This window comes from Labrus mixtus, chromosome 2 (genome assembly GCF_963584025.1).
Source record: "Labrus mixtus chromosome 2, fLabMix1.1, whole genome shotgun sequence".
In the NCBI taxonomy this organism is placed as follows: Eukaryota; Metazoa; Chordata; class Actinopteri; order Labriformes; family Labridae; genus Labrus; species Labrus mixtus.
This window is the reverse complement of record NC_083613.1, coordinates 11796248-11815568: the sequence shown is the minus strand read 5'-3', so window position 1 is coordinate 11815568 and position 19321 is coordinate 11796248. Positions and strand designations below refer to the sequence as shown.

Below are 19321 nucleotides of genomic sequence, written 5' to 3'. Positions count from 1 at the left end.
AGATTGTTAGTATTATTATATGTGATGAAAGCATCAACCTGCATCAGGTCTTATTCTCTGTGGTTACTGAAAATGGTGATGTCACCACATTGAAAACGCTGTCTCACCTTAAAGTTCTTCCTGTATTTTGATTCTCTCCTGCAGGGGGCAGCAAAAGCACCTCCAGCTTCTTATTCTCCTTCTGCTGACGGTCAGCTGTCTTTGTTTCGGTTCTTTTTGTTGAGGAAACACGGGGGAGAGGAGAGAGAGAGAGACCACGGGGGGTGTGAAGTGAAGTGAAAACAGAGGCGACAATCAGAAAACCCAAAACGTCACCATGATGTTATTTCTTGTCCTGAACCAAATCTGACCACAGAAAATCCAACCGTGTGTGTGTGTGTGTGTGTGTGTGTGTGTGTGTGTGTGTGTGTGTGTGAATATGTGTGTGTTTGTTTGTCTAGAGGTTTGTGTGGTGTGTGTGTGTAGTTTACCTTTGCCTCAGCTGATAATTGGTACAGGCTTCCTCTCATTCTTTTTGGTATTTATTCACTTTTAGAATAAGGAAAGTCATTACTGAAGTCTCTCAGTCAAGGTCACGTTACATCACAAAATGTGAGTGATTCTGTTTGTCACTTCCTCTGATGACGAGAATATAAATCCTGAAAATACTTTATTAAACAGTTAAACCTTGACAGCAGCCCAGACGCTGCAGCCTGTTAGCTAAAGTTAAAACTGTTCAGTCTTCTTATGACTCAAACTGTTAAAGGTGACATATCCTCCTCCTCTTCTTCAGTTTAAATAGGTCTCAGAGCTCCTCAAAACATATTAACAACAAGTATTTGTTGTTCAGCCCTGCTGAAATAGAGTGGGTTGTTTCTGTGTCTGTACCTTTAAATATGTAAATGAGCTGTGTCTGACCACGCCCCCTCTCTGGAGGGGCTCGGTGTCTCGGGCTTTCTCGCTCCATGTCCTATTGTTTACGGTGAGAAGGCAGACTCAGAGGGCAGAACAAACACCTAGCTGTGGGAGTGTCACCCACCTGGGGGAGGGGTTACTGCCCTTTGTGACGACCTGATCACAGCCCCATCACAGCCCCATCACAGCTCCATCACAGCCCCATCACAGCCCCATCACAGCCCCATCACAGCTCCATCACAGCCCCATCACAGCCCCATCACAACACCATCACAGCTCCATCACAACCCCATCACAACTCCATCACAGCCCCATCACAGCTCCATCACAACCCCATCACAACTCCATCACAACCCCATTACAACTCCATCACAACACCATCACAGCTCCATCACAACCCCATCACAGCTCCATCACAACCCCATCACAACTCCATCACAACCGCATCACAACTCCATCACAACACAATCACAGCTCCATCAAAACCCCATCACAGCCCCATCACAACACCATCACAGCTCCATCACAACCACATCACAACTCCATAACAACCGCATTACAACTCCATCACAACACCATCACAGCTCCATCACAACCCCATCACAACACCATCACAGCTCCATCACAGCTCCATCACAACTCCATCACAACCGCATCACAACTCCATCACAACTCCATCACAACTCCATCACAGCTCCATCACAACTCCATCACAACCGCATCACAGCTCCATCACAACTCCATCACAACCCCATCACAACTCCATCACAACTGCATCACAACTCCATCACAACCCCATCACAACTCCATCACAACCGCATCACAACTCCATCACAACCCCATCACAACTCCATCACAACCGCATCACAACTCCATCACAGCTCCATCACAGCTCCATCACAACTCCATTACAACTCCATCACAACCGCATCACAACTCCATCACAGCTCCATCACAACTCCATCACAACCCCATCACAACTCCATCACAACCGCATCACAACTCCATCACAGCTCCATCACAGCTCCATCACAGCCCCATCACAACTCCATCACAGCTCCATCACAACTCCATTACAGCTGCATCACAACCCCATCACAACTCCATCACAACTCCATCACAGCTCCATCACAACCCCATCACAGCTCCATCACAACCCCATCACAACTCCATCACAACCCCATCACAACTCCATCACAGCCCCATCACAACTCCATCACAGCCCCATCACAACCCCATCACAGCTCCATCACAGCTCCATCACAACTCCATCACAGCTCCATCACAACTCCATCACAACCCCATCACAGCTCCATCACAGCTCCATCACAGCTCCATCACAACCCCATCACAACTCCATCACAGCTCCATCACAACTCCATCACAGCTCCATCACAACCCCATCACAGCTCCATCACAGCTCCATCACAACTCCATCACAACTCCATCACAACCTCATCACAACCCCATCACAGCTCCATCACAACTCCATCATAACTCCATCACAACCCCATCACAACTCCATCATAACTCCATCACAACACCATCACAACTCCATCACAACTCCATCACAACTCCATCACAACCCCATCACAACTCCATCACAGCTCCATCACAGCTCCATCACAACTCCATCACAGCTCCATCACAACTCCATCACAACTCCATCACAACACAATCACAGCTCCATCACAACCCCATCACAGCCCCATCACAACCCCATCACAGCTCCATCACAACCCCATCACAACTCCATCACAACCGCATTACAACTCCATCACAACACCATCACAGCTCCATCACAACTCCATCACAACCGCATCACAACTCCATCACAGCTCCATCACAGCCCCATCACAACTCCATCACAGCTCCATCATAACTCCATTACAGCTGCATCACAACCCCATCACAACTCCATCACAGCCCCATCACAACTCCATCACAGCTTCATCACAACTCCATAACAACCCCATCACAACTCCATCACAGCTCCATCACAGCTCCATCACAACTCCATCACAGCTTCATCACAACTCCATAACAACCCCATCACAACTCCATCACAGCTCCATCACAGCTCCATCACAACTCCATCACAGCTCCATCACAACTCCATCACAGCCCCATCACAACCCCATCACAACTCCATCACAGCCCCATCACAACTCCATCACAACTCCATCACAGCCCCATCACAACTCCATCACAACTCCATCACAGCTCCATCACAACTCCATCATAACTCCATCACAGCCCCATCACAGCTCCATCACAGCCCCATCACAGCCCCATCACAGCCCCATCACAGCTCCATCACAGCCCCATCACAGCCCCATCACAACACCATCACGGCTCCATCACAACCCCATCACAACTCCATCACAGCCCCATCACAGCTCCATCACAACCCCATCACAACTCCATCACAACCCCATTACAACTCCATCACAACACCATCACAGCTCCATCACAACCCCATCACAGCTCCATCACAACCCCATCACAACTCCATCACAACCGCATCACAACTCCATCACAACACAATCACAGCTCCATCAAAACCCCATCACAGCCCCATCACAACACCATCACAGCTCCATCACAACCACATCACAACTCCATAACAACCGCATTACAACTCCATCACAACACCATCACAGCTCCATCACAACCCCATCACAACACCATCACAGCTCCATCACAGCTCCATCACAACTCCATCACAACCGCATCACAACTCCATCACAACTCCATCACAACTCCATCACAGCTCCATCACAACTCCATCACAACCGCATCACAGCTCCATCACAACTCCATCACAACCCCATCACAACTCCATCACAACTGCATCACAACTCCATCACAACCCCATCACAACTCCATCACAACCGCATCACAACTCCATCACAACCCCATCACAACTCCATCACAACCGCATCACAACTCCATCACAGCTCCATCACAGCTCCATCACAACTCCATTACAACTCCATCACAACCGCATCACAACTCCATCACAGCTCCATCACAACTCCATCACAACCCCATCACAACTCCATCACAACCGCATCACAACTCCATCACAGCTCCATCACAGCTCCATCACAGCCCCATCACAACTCCATCACAGCTCCATCACAACTCCATTACAGCTGCATCACAACCCCATCACAACTCCATCACAACTCCATCACAGCTCCATCACAACCCCATCACAGCTCCATCACAACCCCATCACAACTCCATCACAACCCCATCACAACTCCATCACAGCCCCATCACAACTCCATCACAGCCCCATCACAACCCCATCACAGCTCCATCACAGCTCCATCACAACTCCATCACAGCTCCATCACAACTCCATCACAACCCCATCACAGCTCCATCACAGCTCCATCACAGCTCCATCACAACCCCATCACAACTCCATCACAGCTCCATCACAACTCCATCACAGCTCCATCACAACCCCATCACAGCTCCATCACAGCTCCATCACAACTCCATCACAACTCCATCACAACCTCATCACAACCCCATCACAGCTCCATCACAACTCCATCATAACTCCATCACAACCCCATCACAACTCCATCATAACTCCATCACAACACCATCACAGCTCCATCACAACCCCATCACAACCCCATCACAACACCATCACAGCTCCATCACAGCTCCATCACAACTCCATCACAACCGCATCACAACTCCATCACAACTCCATCACAACTCCATCACAACTCCATTACAACTCCATCACAACCGCATCACAACTCCATCACAACTCCATCACAACCCCATCACAACTCCATCACAACCCCATCACAACCGCATCACAACTCCATCACAACCCCATCACAACTCTATCACAACTCCATCACAACCGCATCACAACTCCATCACAACCGCATCACAACTCCATCACAACCGCATCACAACTCCATCACAGCTCCATTACAACTCCATCACAACTCCATTACAACTCCATCACAACCGCATCACAACTCCATCACAACTCCATCACAACCCCATCACAACTCCATCACAGCTCCATCACAGCTCCATCACAACTCCATCACAGCTCCATCACAACTCCATCACAACTCCATCACAACACAATCACAGCTCCATCACAACCCCATCACAGCCCCATCACAACCCCATCACAGCTCCATCACAACCCCATCACAACTCCATCACAACCGCATTACAACTCCATCACAACACCATCACAGCTCCATCACAACTCCATCACAACCGCATCACAACTCCATCACAGCTCCATCACAGCCCCATCACAACTCCATCACAGCTCCATCATAACTCCATTACAGCTGCATCACAACCCCATCACAACTCCATCACAGCCCCATCACAACTCCATCACAGCTTCATCACAACTCCATAACAACCCCATCACAACTCCATCACAGCTCCATCACAGCTCCATCACAACTCCATCACAGCTCCATCACAACTCCATCACAGCCCCATCACAACCCCATCACAACTCCATCACAGCCCCATCACAACTCCATCACAACTCCATCACAGCCCCATCACAACTCCATCACAACTCCATCACAGCTCCATCACAACTCCATCATAACTCCATCACAACTCCATCACAGCTCCATCACAACTCCATCACAGTCACCCCATGTCTGTGTGTGTGTGTGTGTGTGTATATGTGTGTGTGTGCGTGTGTGTGTGCGTGAGTGTGTGTGTGTGTGTGTGTGCGTGTGTGTGTGTGCGTGTGTGTGTGTGTGTGTGTGTGCGTGTGAGTGTGTGTGTGTGTGTGTGTGCGTATGTGTGTGTGTGCGTGTGAGTGCGCGTGTGCGTGTGCGTGTGAGTGTGTGTGTGTGCGTGTGTGTGTGTGTGTGTGTGTGAATGTGTGTGTGTGTGTGTGTGTGTGTGTGTGTGTGTGTGTGTGTGCGTGTGAGTGTGTGCGTGTGTGCGTGTGAGTGTGTGTGTGCGTGTGTGTGTGTGTGTGTCTGATGGTTTCATAAGGGAACAGAATTCTCGGATTTTATTTTGCACTTTAAGATTTTCTGGTCTTGTTTTGAAACTTATCTTTTTGGTACTTCCTCTTGTCCGTCCTTCACCCCTCCACATGAACACTTCCCGTCACAGACACGTCCTCCTCTCAGCGCTCATGGAGAATACCAAAGCGCCTTTAAATGTCACATGATGTCATACGGGGACTCTGTCATGTATTTATACAATTAATGCGGAGGAGGTAAAATTCACCACCCCTGAAGAACCAACAGGAAGGAAAACCCAGATGAGCTAAAGGTCATTAACATACTGACTGCTGAGCTCCTCCAGCCTCCTGTTGCAGAGTGGGGGGTCCATCCTGGTTCTATGTCGACGGTCGGGACGACTCCTGGTTCTCCTGGTTCCTGGGGGGGGGGGGGGGGGGGGGGGGGGGGGGGGGGGTCTTTCATGATTTTGTCTATTTCTCACCTGTGTCTTTAGTCTCACCTGTGTCTTTAGTCTCACCTGTGTCTTTAGACTCATTTGTGTATTTAGACTCACCTGTGTCTTTAGTCTCACCTGTGTCTTTAGACTCACCTGTGTCTTTAGTCTCACCTGTGTCTTTCGACTCACCTGTGTCTTTAGACTTACCTGTCTCTTTAGTCTCACCTGTGTCTTTAGTCTCACCTGTGTCTTTAGTCTCACCTGTGTCTTTCGACTCACCCGTGTCTTTAGTCTCACCTGTGTCTGATTACCTGTGTATATTTAATGATCCTTCCCTCCTGTTGTCAGATTGTTGTTGAATGTAAGTTATATGTCAAAGTTCAGTCTATGTCGATTGTCTTCCTGTGCTCCAGTGATTTGATTTCTACTTTTGGATTTAAAGAAAGTTAGTTTTTGTTTTGGGCTTTTGATCTTTTGTTTAAATAAATCTTGTTTGTTAGCTTCTGCACTTGGGTCCAGTTCCTCTCTATTTTCTGAAAGGTGACAAAGACTTGTATATTGGATTGCTGGATGAGTGTCTTACTCATCATCTTTGTGTCTGTGTTGATGAGGGATAGGGGGCGGGGTCTTTATCAGGTTTGAGTAGGGGCGGGGTCTTTATGAGGTTTGAGTAGGGGCGGGGTTTTTATCAGGTTTGAGTAGGGGCGGGGTCTTTATCAGGTTTGAGTAGGGGTGGGGTCTTTATCAGGTTTGAGTAGGGGCGGGGTTTTTATCAGGTTTGAGTAGGGGCGGGATTTTTATCAGGTTTGAGTAGGGGTGGGGTCTTTATCAGGTTTGAGTAGGGGCGGGGTCTTTATCAGGTTTGAGTAGAGGTGGGGTCTTTATCAGGTTTGAGTAGGGGCGGGATTTTTATCAGGTTTGAGTAGGGGTGGGTCACCTTTTCTTTTGTCAGAATCCTCTGCTTTGGATTTTCTTTCTGGATCAGCTTCTCGTGTAAACGTCAGGTGTGACGCTCACTGCCTTATCTTTAGAGGCGGCCTTCTACTCATTGATTGGCTATCGTGTGAAATGTGTAACCACTGTGACCTTACAGCTTCTCCTGTAAGTGTCGATCATCACTTCCTGTTTGTCCTTATTGGAACACTTCCCCTTCACATAACCACAAACATTCCCCTCTCGTTGCAAACTGTCTGACTTTCATCAGCTGATCATTTTGTTTTTTTTGTGTTAAATCCCGACTCACGCCTCGTACAGGACGGAAAGCCCTCACTCATTATTACATCATCACTAAAGGGCCTAAAGGAAGATCAATCAATCAGACCTTACCATATTACAAAGAGTAGATAACAGACTCTCTCACACACACACACAGAGACACACACACACACACACACACACACACAGTTGATGTGGGGAACCCCACCTCCTGGCTTTATACCAGGGTAAGGGTAATTGGCCAGATTTTATGTTCAGATTTGAAGCCATCTGATTGGACAACCAGCCGACAAAAGCTCGAGGTATATAAACCTGAGTCAGTGACGCTGAGAGCTGTTTTTAGACTGATGATGAAACCGCCTTATCTCAGCATACTTGACAGGTGGGGCATGCACGAGCACACACACACCTGTTTGTCTTGAAAGAGAGAGAGGGAGAGAGAGAGAGAGACAGACTGAGAGAGAGAGAGAGAGAGCGAAAGACAGAGAGAGACAGAGAGAGAGAGAGAGAAAGACAGAGAGAGAGACAGAGAGACAGAGAGAGAGAGACAGAGAGAGAGAGAGAGCGAGCGAGAGAGACAGACAGACAGACAGACAGACAGACAGACAGAGAGAGAGAGACAGAGAGAGAGAGAGAGGGAGGGAGGGAGAGAGAGAGGGAGGGAGAGAGAGACAGAGAGAGAGAGAGAGAGAGAGAGAAAGGGAGGGAGGGAGAGAGAGAGAGAGAGGGAGAGAGAGAGAGAAGAGAGAGAGAGACAGAGAGAGAGAGAGTGAGTGAGAGTGTCGTAATCTGAAGCTGGAGGCAGCTTGTGTTTTTCGCTTTCCACCCACACACACAAAGCAGAAAACTGTCAGAGTGGGAAACCCATGACTTCCGCGTTTTTCCTTCAACCCTGAAACTGAACGCAGACTCTTTAGACTATAAAAGACTTCATGGCTCTCACTGCACACAGTCTGAAGGAGACCAGGACTCTGTCGAGTCTCAACAGGAGGACTTTCACTGCACACAGTCTGAAGGAGACCAGGACTGTGCTGGGTCACAATAGGAGGACTTTCACTGCACACAGTCTGAAGGAGAACAGGACTGTGCCGGGTCACAACAGGAGGACTTTCACTGCACACAGTCTGAAGGAGACCAGGACTGGGTCTAGTCTAGTGGAGGAGACCTCAGAACACCTGGCTCACCTGTACATCCTCCACAGGTGTCCTTGACAGAGACTGGACACTGTGGATCCTGGACACTGTGGACCCTCTGCCCGGCCCAGGCACCTTACTGCCAGTTAATGGGACACCAGAACTCACACATGGACGCAGAGTCTCTGCAGGAAAGTGGGCGCCGGCGTGGACGCTGCCTGGACGTGTTTCTCGTTGTTTCCATCGTTTTCTTGTTCGTGGCTCTCACAGCTGTGGCTGCCGGTGGACTGATATGTTTGGCCAAGCTGCGGTCCAATCTGGACTCAAGAAGGCCGCCTGTTCACCCTGACACATCAGAGCAGACAGGAGACAGACCCAACCCAACATACAAGGTAAAAACAAATCTTTAATAAAATAATCTGCACTGATTGTTCTTCTCCTTCACATGTAAACATCCAGATTTCTCTTTTCCTCCTTCATCTACAGATGCAGAACTTTGCTTCTCTGGTCGCCACATCAAGTAAGTCTTAAATCATCACTACAACTTCTGATGTCGCAAATTTAAAGACACAGTAACATCATCACTATAACAACCTTAAAGACACAGTAACATCATCACTATAACAACCTTAAAGACACAGTCACATCATCACTATAACAACCTTAAAGACACAGTAACATCATCACTATAACAACCTTAAAGACACAGTAACATCATCACTATAACAACCTCAAAGACACAGTAACATCATCACTATAACAACCTTAAAGACACATTCATAACATCACCATAACAACCTTAAAGACACAGTCACATCATCACTATAATAACCTTAAAGACACATTCACAACATCACCATAACAACCTTAAAGACACAGTCACATCATCACTACAAAGACACAGTCACATCATCACTATAACAACCTTAAAGAGACAGTCACATCATCACTGTAACAACCTTAAAGACACAGTCACATCATCACTGTAACAACCTTAAAGACACAGTCACATCATCCTCTTAATTGCATGTGCTTGTTTCCCTCTTCAGGCCAGCTGAAGACCTGCACCATGCCCTTGGCACTAGTCCACTATGGAGCTGGAACATCTGTGGGAAGTCAATTCTCATTCGATGCAACACAGAGCTCGCTGAAGCCCCTGAATCCGGGGACTTACTTCATATTCATAAATCTCAACCTTACCTGCAACCACCATTGCAGCAAAGGTGTACTCAGCGTGAAGGTGGCCGATAAACTCACCTGTGAGGTGAAGCTCCCGGACTTGAAAAACTCAACGCTGGTGAGCAAGAAGTGCTGGACAGTAACACAGATAGAAGATGAGAGACTGAACACTCAGATGAGCGTACCAGAGAGTGGACTGAAAAACTGGCAACTGGAGCTGAAAGGTTCAGGAATGGGGATGTTCCTGGTAGACTCATAAGGACTCTGAAATCCAATCTTGTACCCCCAAGAGTCAGATCTCAACAGGTTCTGTCCTCTAAAAGTCTCAGGGGTCTGAAATGTGCAGCTGCTCGAGCAGGATTCAAAGCTATGACGAGGACTCTGCAAACTAAAGGAGAACCCTAAAGACGAGGCTCTGCAGGAAAACGGATATTTATTACGAAAATATTCCTCAGATATAAATACTGATATATATTTATTTACTTATATATGTTTATGCACATAAATATATGTATGTATATGTATATGAAAAGAAAGAGCACTTTCCAAGCTGTGTGAAATATGTACATACCTCCTACAGGTTATATTTATGAAACTATTTATGTACCTTTATTTATTATTTATGATGTTGCTATGGAAACTATGTTGATGTAGCTGTCACTACATTTGTGCAAACATGAGGCTTATGTGATTCTTCAGCTCTGCTGTCATTTTATAAATGGCCTGTTAGTGTTTGATTTATATGATTTATGTGTATATCAGAGAACACGAACAGGATGATTAGAACCACATTTGTAAAATATTTAGTTCAATAAGAATAAGTAAGTCTTGTGGACAAACTAAAACTGAATGTTTGTGACTGTGGTCGTATTAAAGATGGAAACGAAGAGAAGTCATGTTGTTGTGGTCGTATTAAAGATAGAAACGATGAAGAGTCATGTTGTTGTGGTCGTATTAAAGATAGAAACGATGAAGAGTCATGTTGTTGTGGTCGTATTAAAGATAGAAACGATGAAGAGTCATGTTGTTGTGGTCGTATTAAAGATAGAAACGATGAAGAGTCATGTTGTTGTGGTCGTATTAAAGATAGAAATGATAAAGAGTCATGTTGTTGTGGTTGTATTGGTACGATGAAGAAGAGCAAGGCTTTGTTGTGAGTTGTGGAGAGTGACAAGTGTGAAAGAGAACAAAAGGAATATATGAAGACTGTGAAGGTGAGGGAAAGTTTGTTACCAGTCAAGAACAGGAAGCATGTTCACCACATCCTGTTTGTTTACCTTCCAGAGTGGTTTAGAAAAGAAAACAGCAGCATTGCTCCACTCTTACATAAAGTCACGGCGCAGACGTCAAGGGAAAATCAAGTTGTGTTTATGACGCAGCAGGTTAGAACTTTATAACACAAAAACTGAGAGGAGAGAAAGTCAAACACTTTATGAACTTTATCCTCCATCTTGTTGTGTGTTTGTTTGACTGATGTTATCAGAGTTTCAGGAAATGACCCCGATGTTTCAGCTCTCGATACGGTGCTGTGGTTACCTGTCAGTCAAGCCATCTCCATGACAACCTGTCCTCACACTTCAAACTCTTCATGCTTTACTATTCATCTTTCTTTTCCCCACATGCATTCCATGACAATTTTCCCTCCTTGCTGAAGAACTCTCCTTTTCCGAGCTGCTTTGTGATTCGCACATCTTCGTTTCCACTCGACAACGAGAGGCAACGAGACATGGTGACAACGAGAGACAACGAGACACGGTGACAACGAGAGACGGTGCTGTGGTTACCTGTCAGTCAAGCCGTCTCCATGACAACCTGTCCTCACACTTCAAACTCTTCATGCTTTACTATTCATCTTTCTTTTCCCCACATGCATTCCATGACAATTTTCCCTCCTTGCTGAAGAACTCTCCTTTTCCGAGCTGCTTTGTGATTCGCACATCTTCGTTTCCACTCGACAACGAGAGACAACGAGACATGGTGACAATGAGAGACAACGAGACATGGTGACAATGAGACACGGTGACAACGAGAAACAACGAGTGATGTGACGGGAGACAACGAGACACGGTGACAACGAGACACGGTGACAACGAGAGACAATGAGAAACAACGAGACACGGTGACGAGAGACAACGAGACATGGTGACAAAGTGAAAATTTCCGTTGAGCGCTGCAAGAAGAGCTGAGTCAGCCACACCGACCTCAGCACCTGCTCCATTAGTGCATCCTCCTCGACCACATCCTGCATACAGACACACACACGTACACACAGCCTGTGTGTGTGTTTGAGAGGAGAGATTTAAGATTTTACTTTCATTGAACCCTGCAAGGGGAAATTCTGTTTTTACACTCTGTTAATCATGCAACACACACATAGGCTGAAATATACACATGCACAAACAGGATCCTGTGGACATGCACTTGCACTTGAACCGGCGACCCTCCGGTTCCCAACCCAAGTCCCTACAGACTGAGCTACTGCCGCCTCAACAGGGGTCCAACATCAGAAGCAGACAATATTAAAAGTCTGTACAGTATGCACACTATAATGTTAGTCACAACAGGGCAAAAACGTGCAGCACACTTATTATTAAGAAACCTGCATGTCAGGTACAAATAGAAGTGTCAACAGGTGAGTTCACATCCTGCATCATAGTTCTCATACGGTGCAGAGCAGGGACAGTGTTAGTGCTGATATCTGAGATATGAGCAGTATGGTCAGAGGAAGAGAAGAGGTCTACATAGGAGTGGTAGCAGTCTGTGCTTACTGTAGGTGGTACATTAAGCACACTAGCTGTGACTCCTTGATACCTTCAGAGAACTGACCACTCATCTATCTGTTGCGATTGTGTTTGCAGAAAGTCACAAGGGACCATGGTGGGACGGCTGCTGTGGTCTGATCTACCAGCAGAGCAGATTCCTGTGGTCTACTGCAGTGAGGGACACCAGTCAGGAGGGTAAGGATGTTGTCCTGCTGCAGGAGACAGGGACTGGATGTGCTCAGTTGTATGGCTTTATTGGGGTTTTATCTAGTCAACTTTGGTTATATTCTTTAATAATTATATTTAATTATTATTAATATAAATAACAATATCATTAAATTATGTTTAATCAACTTGGGGGCACAACCCTGAAATCAGGGAAATATAACCAAAATATCACTAAAATCAGTCTCAAATTAGTTACTTAATTACTAATATTATTAATAATTAATAACTATATTTAATAAATTGAAGGCATGAAATCCGTACACAAAGCCCTCGCACCCAGCTTATATCACAATGCAAATACACCAGTAATCACAAACAACTGCTCTCTTAAATTATAACAGAATTTATTTAAACAAAGCAACACCAATAAAAATCAATGAAACTCAATCCAACAAATAACTATTATAAACTAATCTAAGCAAACAAACATTATCAAGCAAAACTTGTGAATGAGGTGTAAAAGTGTAGTTATGTGTGTGTGTGTGTGTATGAGAGAGAGAGAGAAAACAAGATGGTGGAGAGAGACAATGCACCATGTGGCTTCGTCACATGGGTACAAAATGGTGGACAACAAAGGAAGCCGTGTGGCTGCCTTTTGAAATAGTTTGAGCTCTCTGAGCTGAGTTCAGTAACTATAACTTAAACACCAGAAAGCCAGTGGCCGGACTTTGATTCAACGGCGGGTACACTGGTCTTTCTGGTTGTGAAAGCCGTTGACTGAAGGTAAACTAGCGTAGCATTACACACATCGGCGAACACGGCGGTTCGTCACAGTAAAACAAATGCAGCAGCTTACAACAGATAATAAACAGAATGTGACGTGTCGTCAACAATGATGCACAATTATCAGTGGTTATAAAAGAAACATAACTATTTCTGAAACTATTTCTGCCCAGACCAAAGCTCTTACTTGGGGTAACTCCTGGTGATCATTGCAAAGTTGGTTGGATCTTCACTCTGTTGAATATTAAATCAACAGATTCAGGCAGGTTTCCTTCGTAGCAGATGTAGGAGGAGGGTAGCAGGATTCAGATCTTCGACCAGAGCACTGCTCTATAGGGTCTTCTGGTTGCAGGAGCCGAGTTCTTTATGTGTCCTTATGGATTCAGGGATCAGTGGGCTTTCTTCAGCGCTCCTTACCAGTTGCGTTCAATGACGTCTTACGAAAAATTAAAGGAAGGAAACTCTTCTTTTTGCTCAAACCTGATAGCATCTGATTGCGCCCAAAACTGAGCAATTCCTGGCGATTGATTTTAAAGACTGGAACTGCCTGTGAGTTAACCTCAGGCCTCCTCCAATGAGGATAGAGAATTCAGACACCCCCCACATCCCTACTTTTCACACCTATTTGTTAGTTGCTGTTGGGGGGTGCTGGGCTAAGACTAAGGCTTGAGAACTGCGATACAGGCCTGAGTCCTTTGTCCAGCACACATGGCTGAGGCCCAACAGCTTCATGGTGATATCTTCACACGACCACCCCAGCTCCAACTGAGACCTGCTGGATCATTGTCTATTTGATAATATTATGTTAAAGAAAGTGAGGTTGGTGGAAGTGCAGCCAATTAATTAATGATCTGTGAGTCATTAGTGTCACAATAATGACAGTTTACATCTCCATCAGTTAGCCTATCATCTATGGAAAGATGAGATAAGCAGTACATAGCCAGTACAGGTGTTCAATATGTTGTTGCTCCTCACATTGAGTCAAATAGGATGCAGGAAGCTCAGGGGAAATTGTAGTGCTGCATGACAGTGTCAGTGTATAGTAACCCAGAGGTGAACAAAACACTGCAGTGTATTGAGATGAAAACAAGTTCTTTGTGTTTCTGTTACACTGATTTATCCATTTCTATCCTCTTACAGACTGAAAGGAGTTTCCATTTGTTGGATCACAACTCCATCACAGCTCCATCACAACTCCATCACAGCTCCATTACTGTCACCCCATGTCTCTGTGTGTGTGTGTGTGTGTGTGTGTGTGTGTGCTGTGTGTCTCGTCTCCAAACAGCAGGTGTTAATAAATGTCTTATTCTCATAAACTTTGATAACACACACATTTTATGTAAACAGAATAAATACAAACCATATACACACCTGTAAGGTACACCCCCCTCCCCCCCCAGGTCTTTGTGTTTGCATGAGGTCACTTTATAGTTATTGCTGAAGAAACAAACGTTTTGTGTCAATGTGGCCTCTGAGTCGGGCACGGGGTAGTTACACCACAGGGGTATATCATAAAGGCCCCCATCAGGTTGTCCCCGGGGGCCAGGGGCCCCTTCTTCTTGCTGTCCAGTTTGACGTAAACTTTGTCTCCACTCTGTAGGTGGAAGATCCCCGCCAGGAAGCTGTTCCACGACTCCTCCCCACTCGGAGACGTGTCCTCTGAAGATCTATGAGTCCAGCATCGGACTCTACGGGAACCAGTCACAAAGTGAGTTAGCTTAATGAAGAAATGCTATGCTATGCTAATACCAATGAGTGACAAGAACCCTGACCAACCTTTTGGACTTCATTAGTTGGATGGGTTTTCCGTACGCTCTGATGTCTTTCAGGACTTCGTGCTGGAAGAACAAACAGTCTTCTTCAGCACCGATGGTCACTTTGGAGTAAAGGTAGTAGAAACCTTCCTTCTCCACCAGCAGCCGGCCGTCTTCGTAGCCCATTTTGTGGATGATGGTTTCCCCGACATCCGTCATCCACTGCACCACATGGTGCTGGTCTACGGTCTTACTGGATCCTGGAACAAAGACGAGCAATAAGAGGAAGAAAAGACTGAATTGTGTCTTTAAGTGTGACGAGAGCTCTCACCCGTCAATTGAGCGAAGGGTCTCTGCTGCACCTCCTCCGTTTGATCCATCGATGAAATCTGATTGGACGCTGTTCCAAAAGTCAATCAGCAGGTAATGAATTCATGTGGATTTATAAGATTTCTACCTCTTTTGATGGGTGAAGGTCTAAAAATATCTTTCAACTCGTAAAACGTGGGGAATCTGCAATTAAAGCTCCTGCTCTGGGTTGATTTTGGCGCCCCCTGTGGACAAAGTGCTATCTCTCATTTCGTTGCTGATTTTTTCCTGTTGATGTGTAAATGTTGCTTTGAACTGCTGCGCCATGTCAGAGAGGAGGGCGCTGTCTAAGCTGCGTGTCATCCCGCCCCCTACACAGGAGGTCATTCCTGGCCGTGGACATCAAACCTTATAACTCCTCCCTCTAAACGGTGTAAGATTCAGAATCTAGATCTGATCTCTGTTCATGTTGCTTATTGTCTTTCACTCTCTGAGCTGTCGACTTTAATAATCTTTCTTATTCTTCATTAACATGCAGACTCATGTCTGTATTCTTCTATCTTTCTGCTTCTGCACTGAGGGGTCACTCGTATTAAAGCGTCAGTGTGTTTCAGAGATCTCCTCACTGGAGCTTTAAGATTCACGTGTATTCACATGTAAGTACCTTCAGATCCCACTCGACTCAGTATGATGCCGTCCTGAAACACAAACGAGACTTTAAGGTCCAGCACGTATCAGGCAGTGTCTCAGTGTAAGTCCATGACTCTCATCCTTACCTGCAGGCCGGATGATGGGGAGTCTGATCCGGGGTCTGACAGGTTCTGGCAGAGAGGATGAGACCTGCAGAGAGAGAAGGCCTGCAGGGAGAGGAACGAGAAACCAGGAAGCATTCAGTGTGCAAGAACTCACAAATACACAGGAAGTCATATATCATGAATTAAAGCTGCACTGTCAAATAAAAACCATTTGTTTTGAACTAAAAACAGTTTGTCTACATTTGAAATCACGCTGAGAGAAACATTGTGGCGTTAACTTGAGCGTGGATCCTTCAGCTCACTTTGTGTTTATGATGTGGTTGTTTGGTCCACACAGGATTTCTTTCAGTCGTGGCAGATCCAAGACGAATCAGGGACCAGGGAAGGTAACATCAGTAAAAACTGTTCTCTGAAAACAACATGGTCGTACTGATTACCAAGGTTACCCTGGGATTTTGAACCCAATGATGGCGTTGGTCATGTTGCAAACACTAATGTAACTTCTGTTCAAGCTAGAAACAGGCAAAGAGGCGGGCTTCAGCCTGCTGACAAACAGCTACACGCCTTATTGTGAATAACTCTTATCCTTTATCAAATCAAAACCGATGAGTCATCAAAACATTCACCCCCCGTACAGTGTGTGCGGATTGAGACATGAGCTCATCAGACCTATTTGTTTTTTTTAACCAGGCTGTAAACATGTTAATCTCTGCTGTAAAAACAGGCTTTTTAGAATGGGTGTGTATAGCCGTTTTCACATATGCACTCTGGATAATATCTAGATAATTACAAGAGGACTTCTCCGGAGATTCTCCCGATCTAGCCGTTCACATATGCTCCTCACAGCGGGGGACTTTCCCTATCAGAGGGGAGGGGGGATTTCCCGACGTAAGACGTGACGTAAATAAACAACGTGGAAGTAGCGACCCAAGCAACAGAATCCACTACGCAACGTTATAATGAGAATATTTGCCTTTATATTAATGCTATGTGTAATCCAATGGAATGACAACATCCACAAAAGAGAGGAGAACAACATACTGACGAACAGAAAACATAATGCAGTCGTTTAATTACGTGCACGGAGATCGTAGTGGTCACAGGCAGACACTTTAGGCATTCACTTTATATAAGCGTCATTCTCTTTCTATTGGCTCAAATTGAAATCTCCGGAGTATATTCGGACACGTTCAGACATCAGCTCACTTGGATATTCTGCGGATAAAATACTAGGGGTCTGGCCGGATAAACTCCGGGTAAAGTCTGCGCGAAAAATGCGGCTGTTTGCGTTCACACATAGCCTGAAGACCCTCCGGGTAGACTAATCTCCTGAGTTTTTCAGATTTCCGTATGTGTGAAAATGGTTTATGTGACTTCCTGTGCTTCTGCAGCCAGCCTCTAGTGGACACTCAAGGAACTGCAGGATTTTTGCAGAGAGACAGAGAGAGAGAATAGAAAAAGGAAGTAAAACTCACAGTCATCCTGACTGACCTGTAGTTTAAATCACATACTAACATGTTTAATGTGTCATGACGAAGAGAAAGAAAGGGGAATTCTCAGCTTCAGGAGTTTCCAATTTGCATCCTGAGGTTTTTTTTCTCCTGCACACACACATTCATGTAGACGGCAGGCTCACCTCTGTTTTTTGGTAGAGATTGTGGATTAAACAGCCCTGAACAACAAGTCCAAACACGACAAGTCCCAATAGCATGAGCAGACACTTCTGGCCCACTTTCTCCCACCTCCGCTTCTTCCCCACAGGTGCCGAGACGTAGCTGGCCTGGCTGTCCACCACAAACACCTGAGGCCTTGAAGCCACACAGGCTTCTGCCATCCCACCTGGCGCCGCTTCACCTGGGACGTTAGGGCCGATCATTAAGGGGCGATGAAGAAACACTGAAAGAGACACAGACTGGGAGACATTAAAAACAAACTACAGAAAAATCAGAGAGACATACGTGACACGTGACCTCAGGAGATCTGACAGGTACAAGGCGTGCAGGATGCCCCTAACCACCCCCCCCCCCCCCCCCCCCCCCCCCCCCCGACACAAACACACACACACACACAGACAGGTACACACACCCATACACACACACACACAGACCGACACACACACACATGCAGATCATTAGCTCTAAGTGAAGTTTCACTTAGAGCTCTTGAGCTTAGAGCTAATAAACACTTAAAACGGAAGTTTAGAAAGGTTACCTTGGATGTTTTTGTGGCAGCTCAATCAAACAACCAAACGAGAAACATGAAATAAGTGTGAAAACATTTTCTGAGTTGTGTCTCACCTTTAAAGACATCAGATCTGTCCTCCCTCAACTCTCTCAGCTACACGTCTGCTCTCTCTGATATTACTTTACAAGCATGTAAGGAGGAAATGAAGATGACATGAGGAAGAGGAAAAACAGAGAGACAGAAAGAGAGAGAGTGAGTAGTGAGTGTGTGTGTGTGTGTGTGTGTGTGTGCGTGTGTGTGCGTATGTGTGTGTGTATGTGTGTGTGTGTGTGCGTGTGTGTGCGTATGTGTGTGTGTATGTGTGTGCGTGTGTGTGTGTACGTGTGTGTGTGTGTGTGTTTGTGTATGTGTGTGTACATGTGCGTGTGTGTGTACATGTGCGTGTGTGTGTACATGTGAGTGTGTGTGTACATGTGTGTGGTTGGGACACTCCCTAACACTTCTAAAGACACTTATCGTCCCTCAGCTGACACTTCCTTTTTTACATTCATCACAATGTTCTTTTTGAGTATTTAGCCTGCTACTGTTTTCTAAGAATCATGTAAAACTGTTTCATGTTTAGCAGCTGTGCATTTGGAACATTTTTTCATTTTGTTGAGTTCTGCAGTGTGATGTCAAAAGGACGAAACAGAAAAGTGTTTATGGAGGCCGGGTTTGACTTTGAGCCAAGCTGATCATTTTGCACTTCAGAC

At 45.8% G+C, this 19321-nt stretch overlaps 2 protein-coding genes across 3 annotated transcripts; one reads left to right on the top strand and one right to left on the bottom strand.

The window, feature by feature from the left end:
• Positions 1-8276: 8276 nt before the first annotated feature.
• Positions 8277-10831, top strand: LOC132985057 (uncharacterized). Its single transcript, XM_061052195.1, has 3 exons — positions 8277-9067; positions 9162-9195; positions 9725-10831. The coding sequence occupies exons 1-3, from the start codon at positions 8825-8827 to the stop codon at positions 10111-10113; spliced, it is 666 nt and encodes a 221-aa protein (XP_060908178.1). The 5' UTR covers positions 8277-8824; the 3' UTR covers positions 10114-10831.
• Positions 10832-13214: 2383 nt separating this feature from the next.
• LOC132985044 (tumor necrosis factor ligand superfamily member 14-like) lies at positions 13215-18804 on the bottom strand. Of its 2 annotated transcripts, none has more exons than XM_061052174.1 (7): positions 18683-18804; positions 18022-18297; positions 16407-16487; positions 16295-16328; positions 15653-15721; positions 15344-15581; positions 13215-15255 (listed from the first exon to the last, which is right to left on the bottom strand). In XM_061052174.1, the coding sequence occupies exons 1-7, from the start codon at positions 18692-18694 to the stop codon at positions 15027-15029; spliced, it is 939 nt and encodes a 312-aa protein (XP_060908157.1). In that variant the 5' UTR covers positions 18695-18804; the 3' UTR covers positions 13215-15026. The 2 variants fall into 2 exon arrangements, with proteins under 2 accessions (XP_060908157.1, XP_060908165.1); XM_061052182.1 differs by having other exon boundaries at positions 18022-18281; positions 18683-18800.
• Between the last annotated feature and the right edge of the window lie 517 nt (positions 18805-19321).

What these genes read in the sequence shown, in the direction of transcription:
- LOC132985057 (XM_061052195.1), top strand. Translation starts at nt 8,825, where the DNA reads ATGGGACACCAGAACTCACACATGGACGCAGAGTCTCTGCAGGAAAGT. An exon ending in GACCCAACCCAACATACAAG is followed by an intron (nt 9,068 to 9,161) that starts GTAAAAACAAAT and finishes CTTCATCTACAG; the next exon opens with ATGCAGAACTTTGCTTCTCT. An exon ending in TTCTCTGGTCGCCACATCAA is followed by an intron (nt 9,196 to 9,724) that starts GTAAGTCTTAAA and finishes TTCCCTCTTCAG; the next exon opens with GCCAGCTGAAGACCTGCACC.
- LOC132985044 (XM_061052174.1), bottom strand. An exon ending in GAGTCGAGTGGGATCTGAAG is followed by an intron (nt 15,722 to 16,294) that starts GTACTTACATGT and finishes CTTTTGGAACAG; the next exon opens with CGTCCAATCAGATTTCATCG. An exon ending in ACCCTTCGCTCAATTGACGG is followed by an intron (nt 15,582 to 15,652) that starts GTGAGAGCTCTC and finishes TCTTTGTTCCAG; the next exon opens with GATCCAGTAAGACCGTAGAC.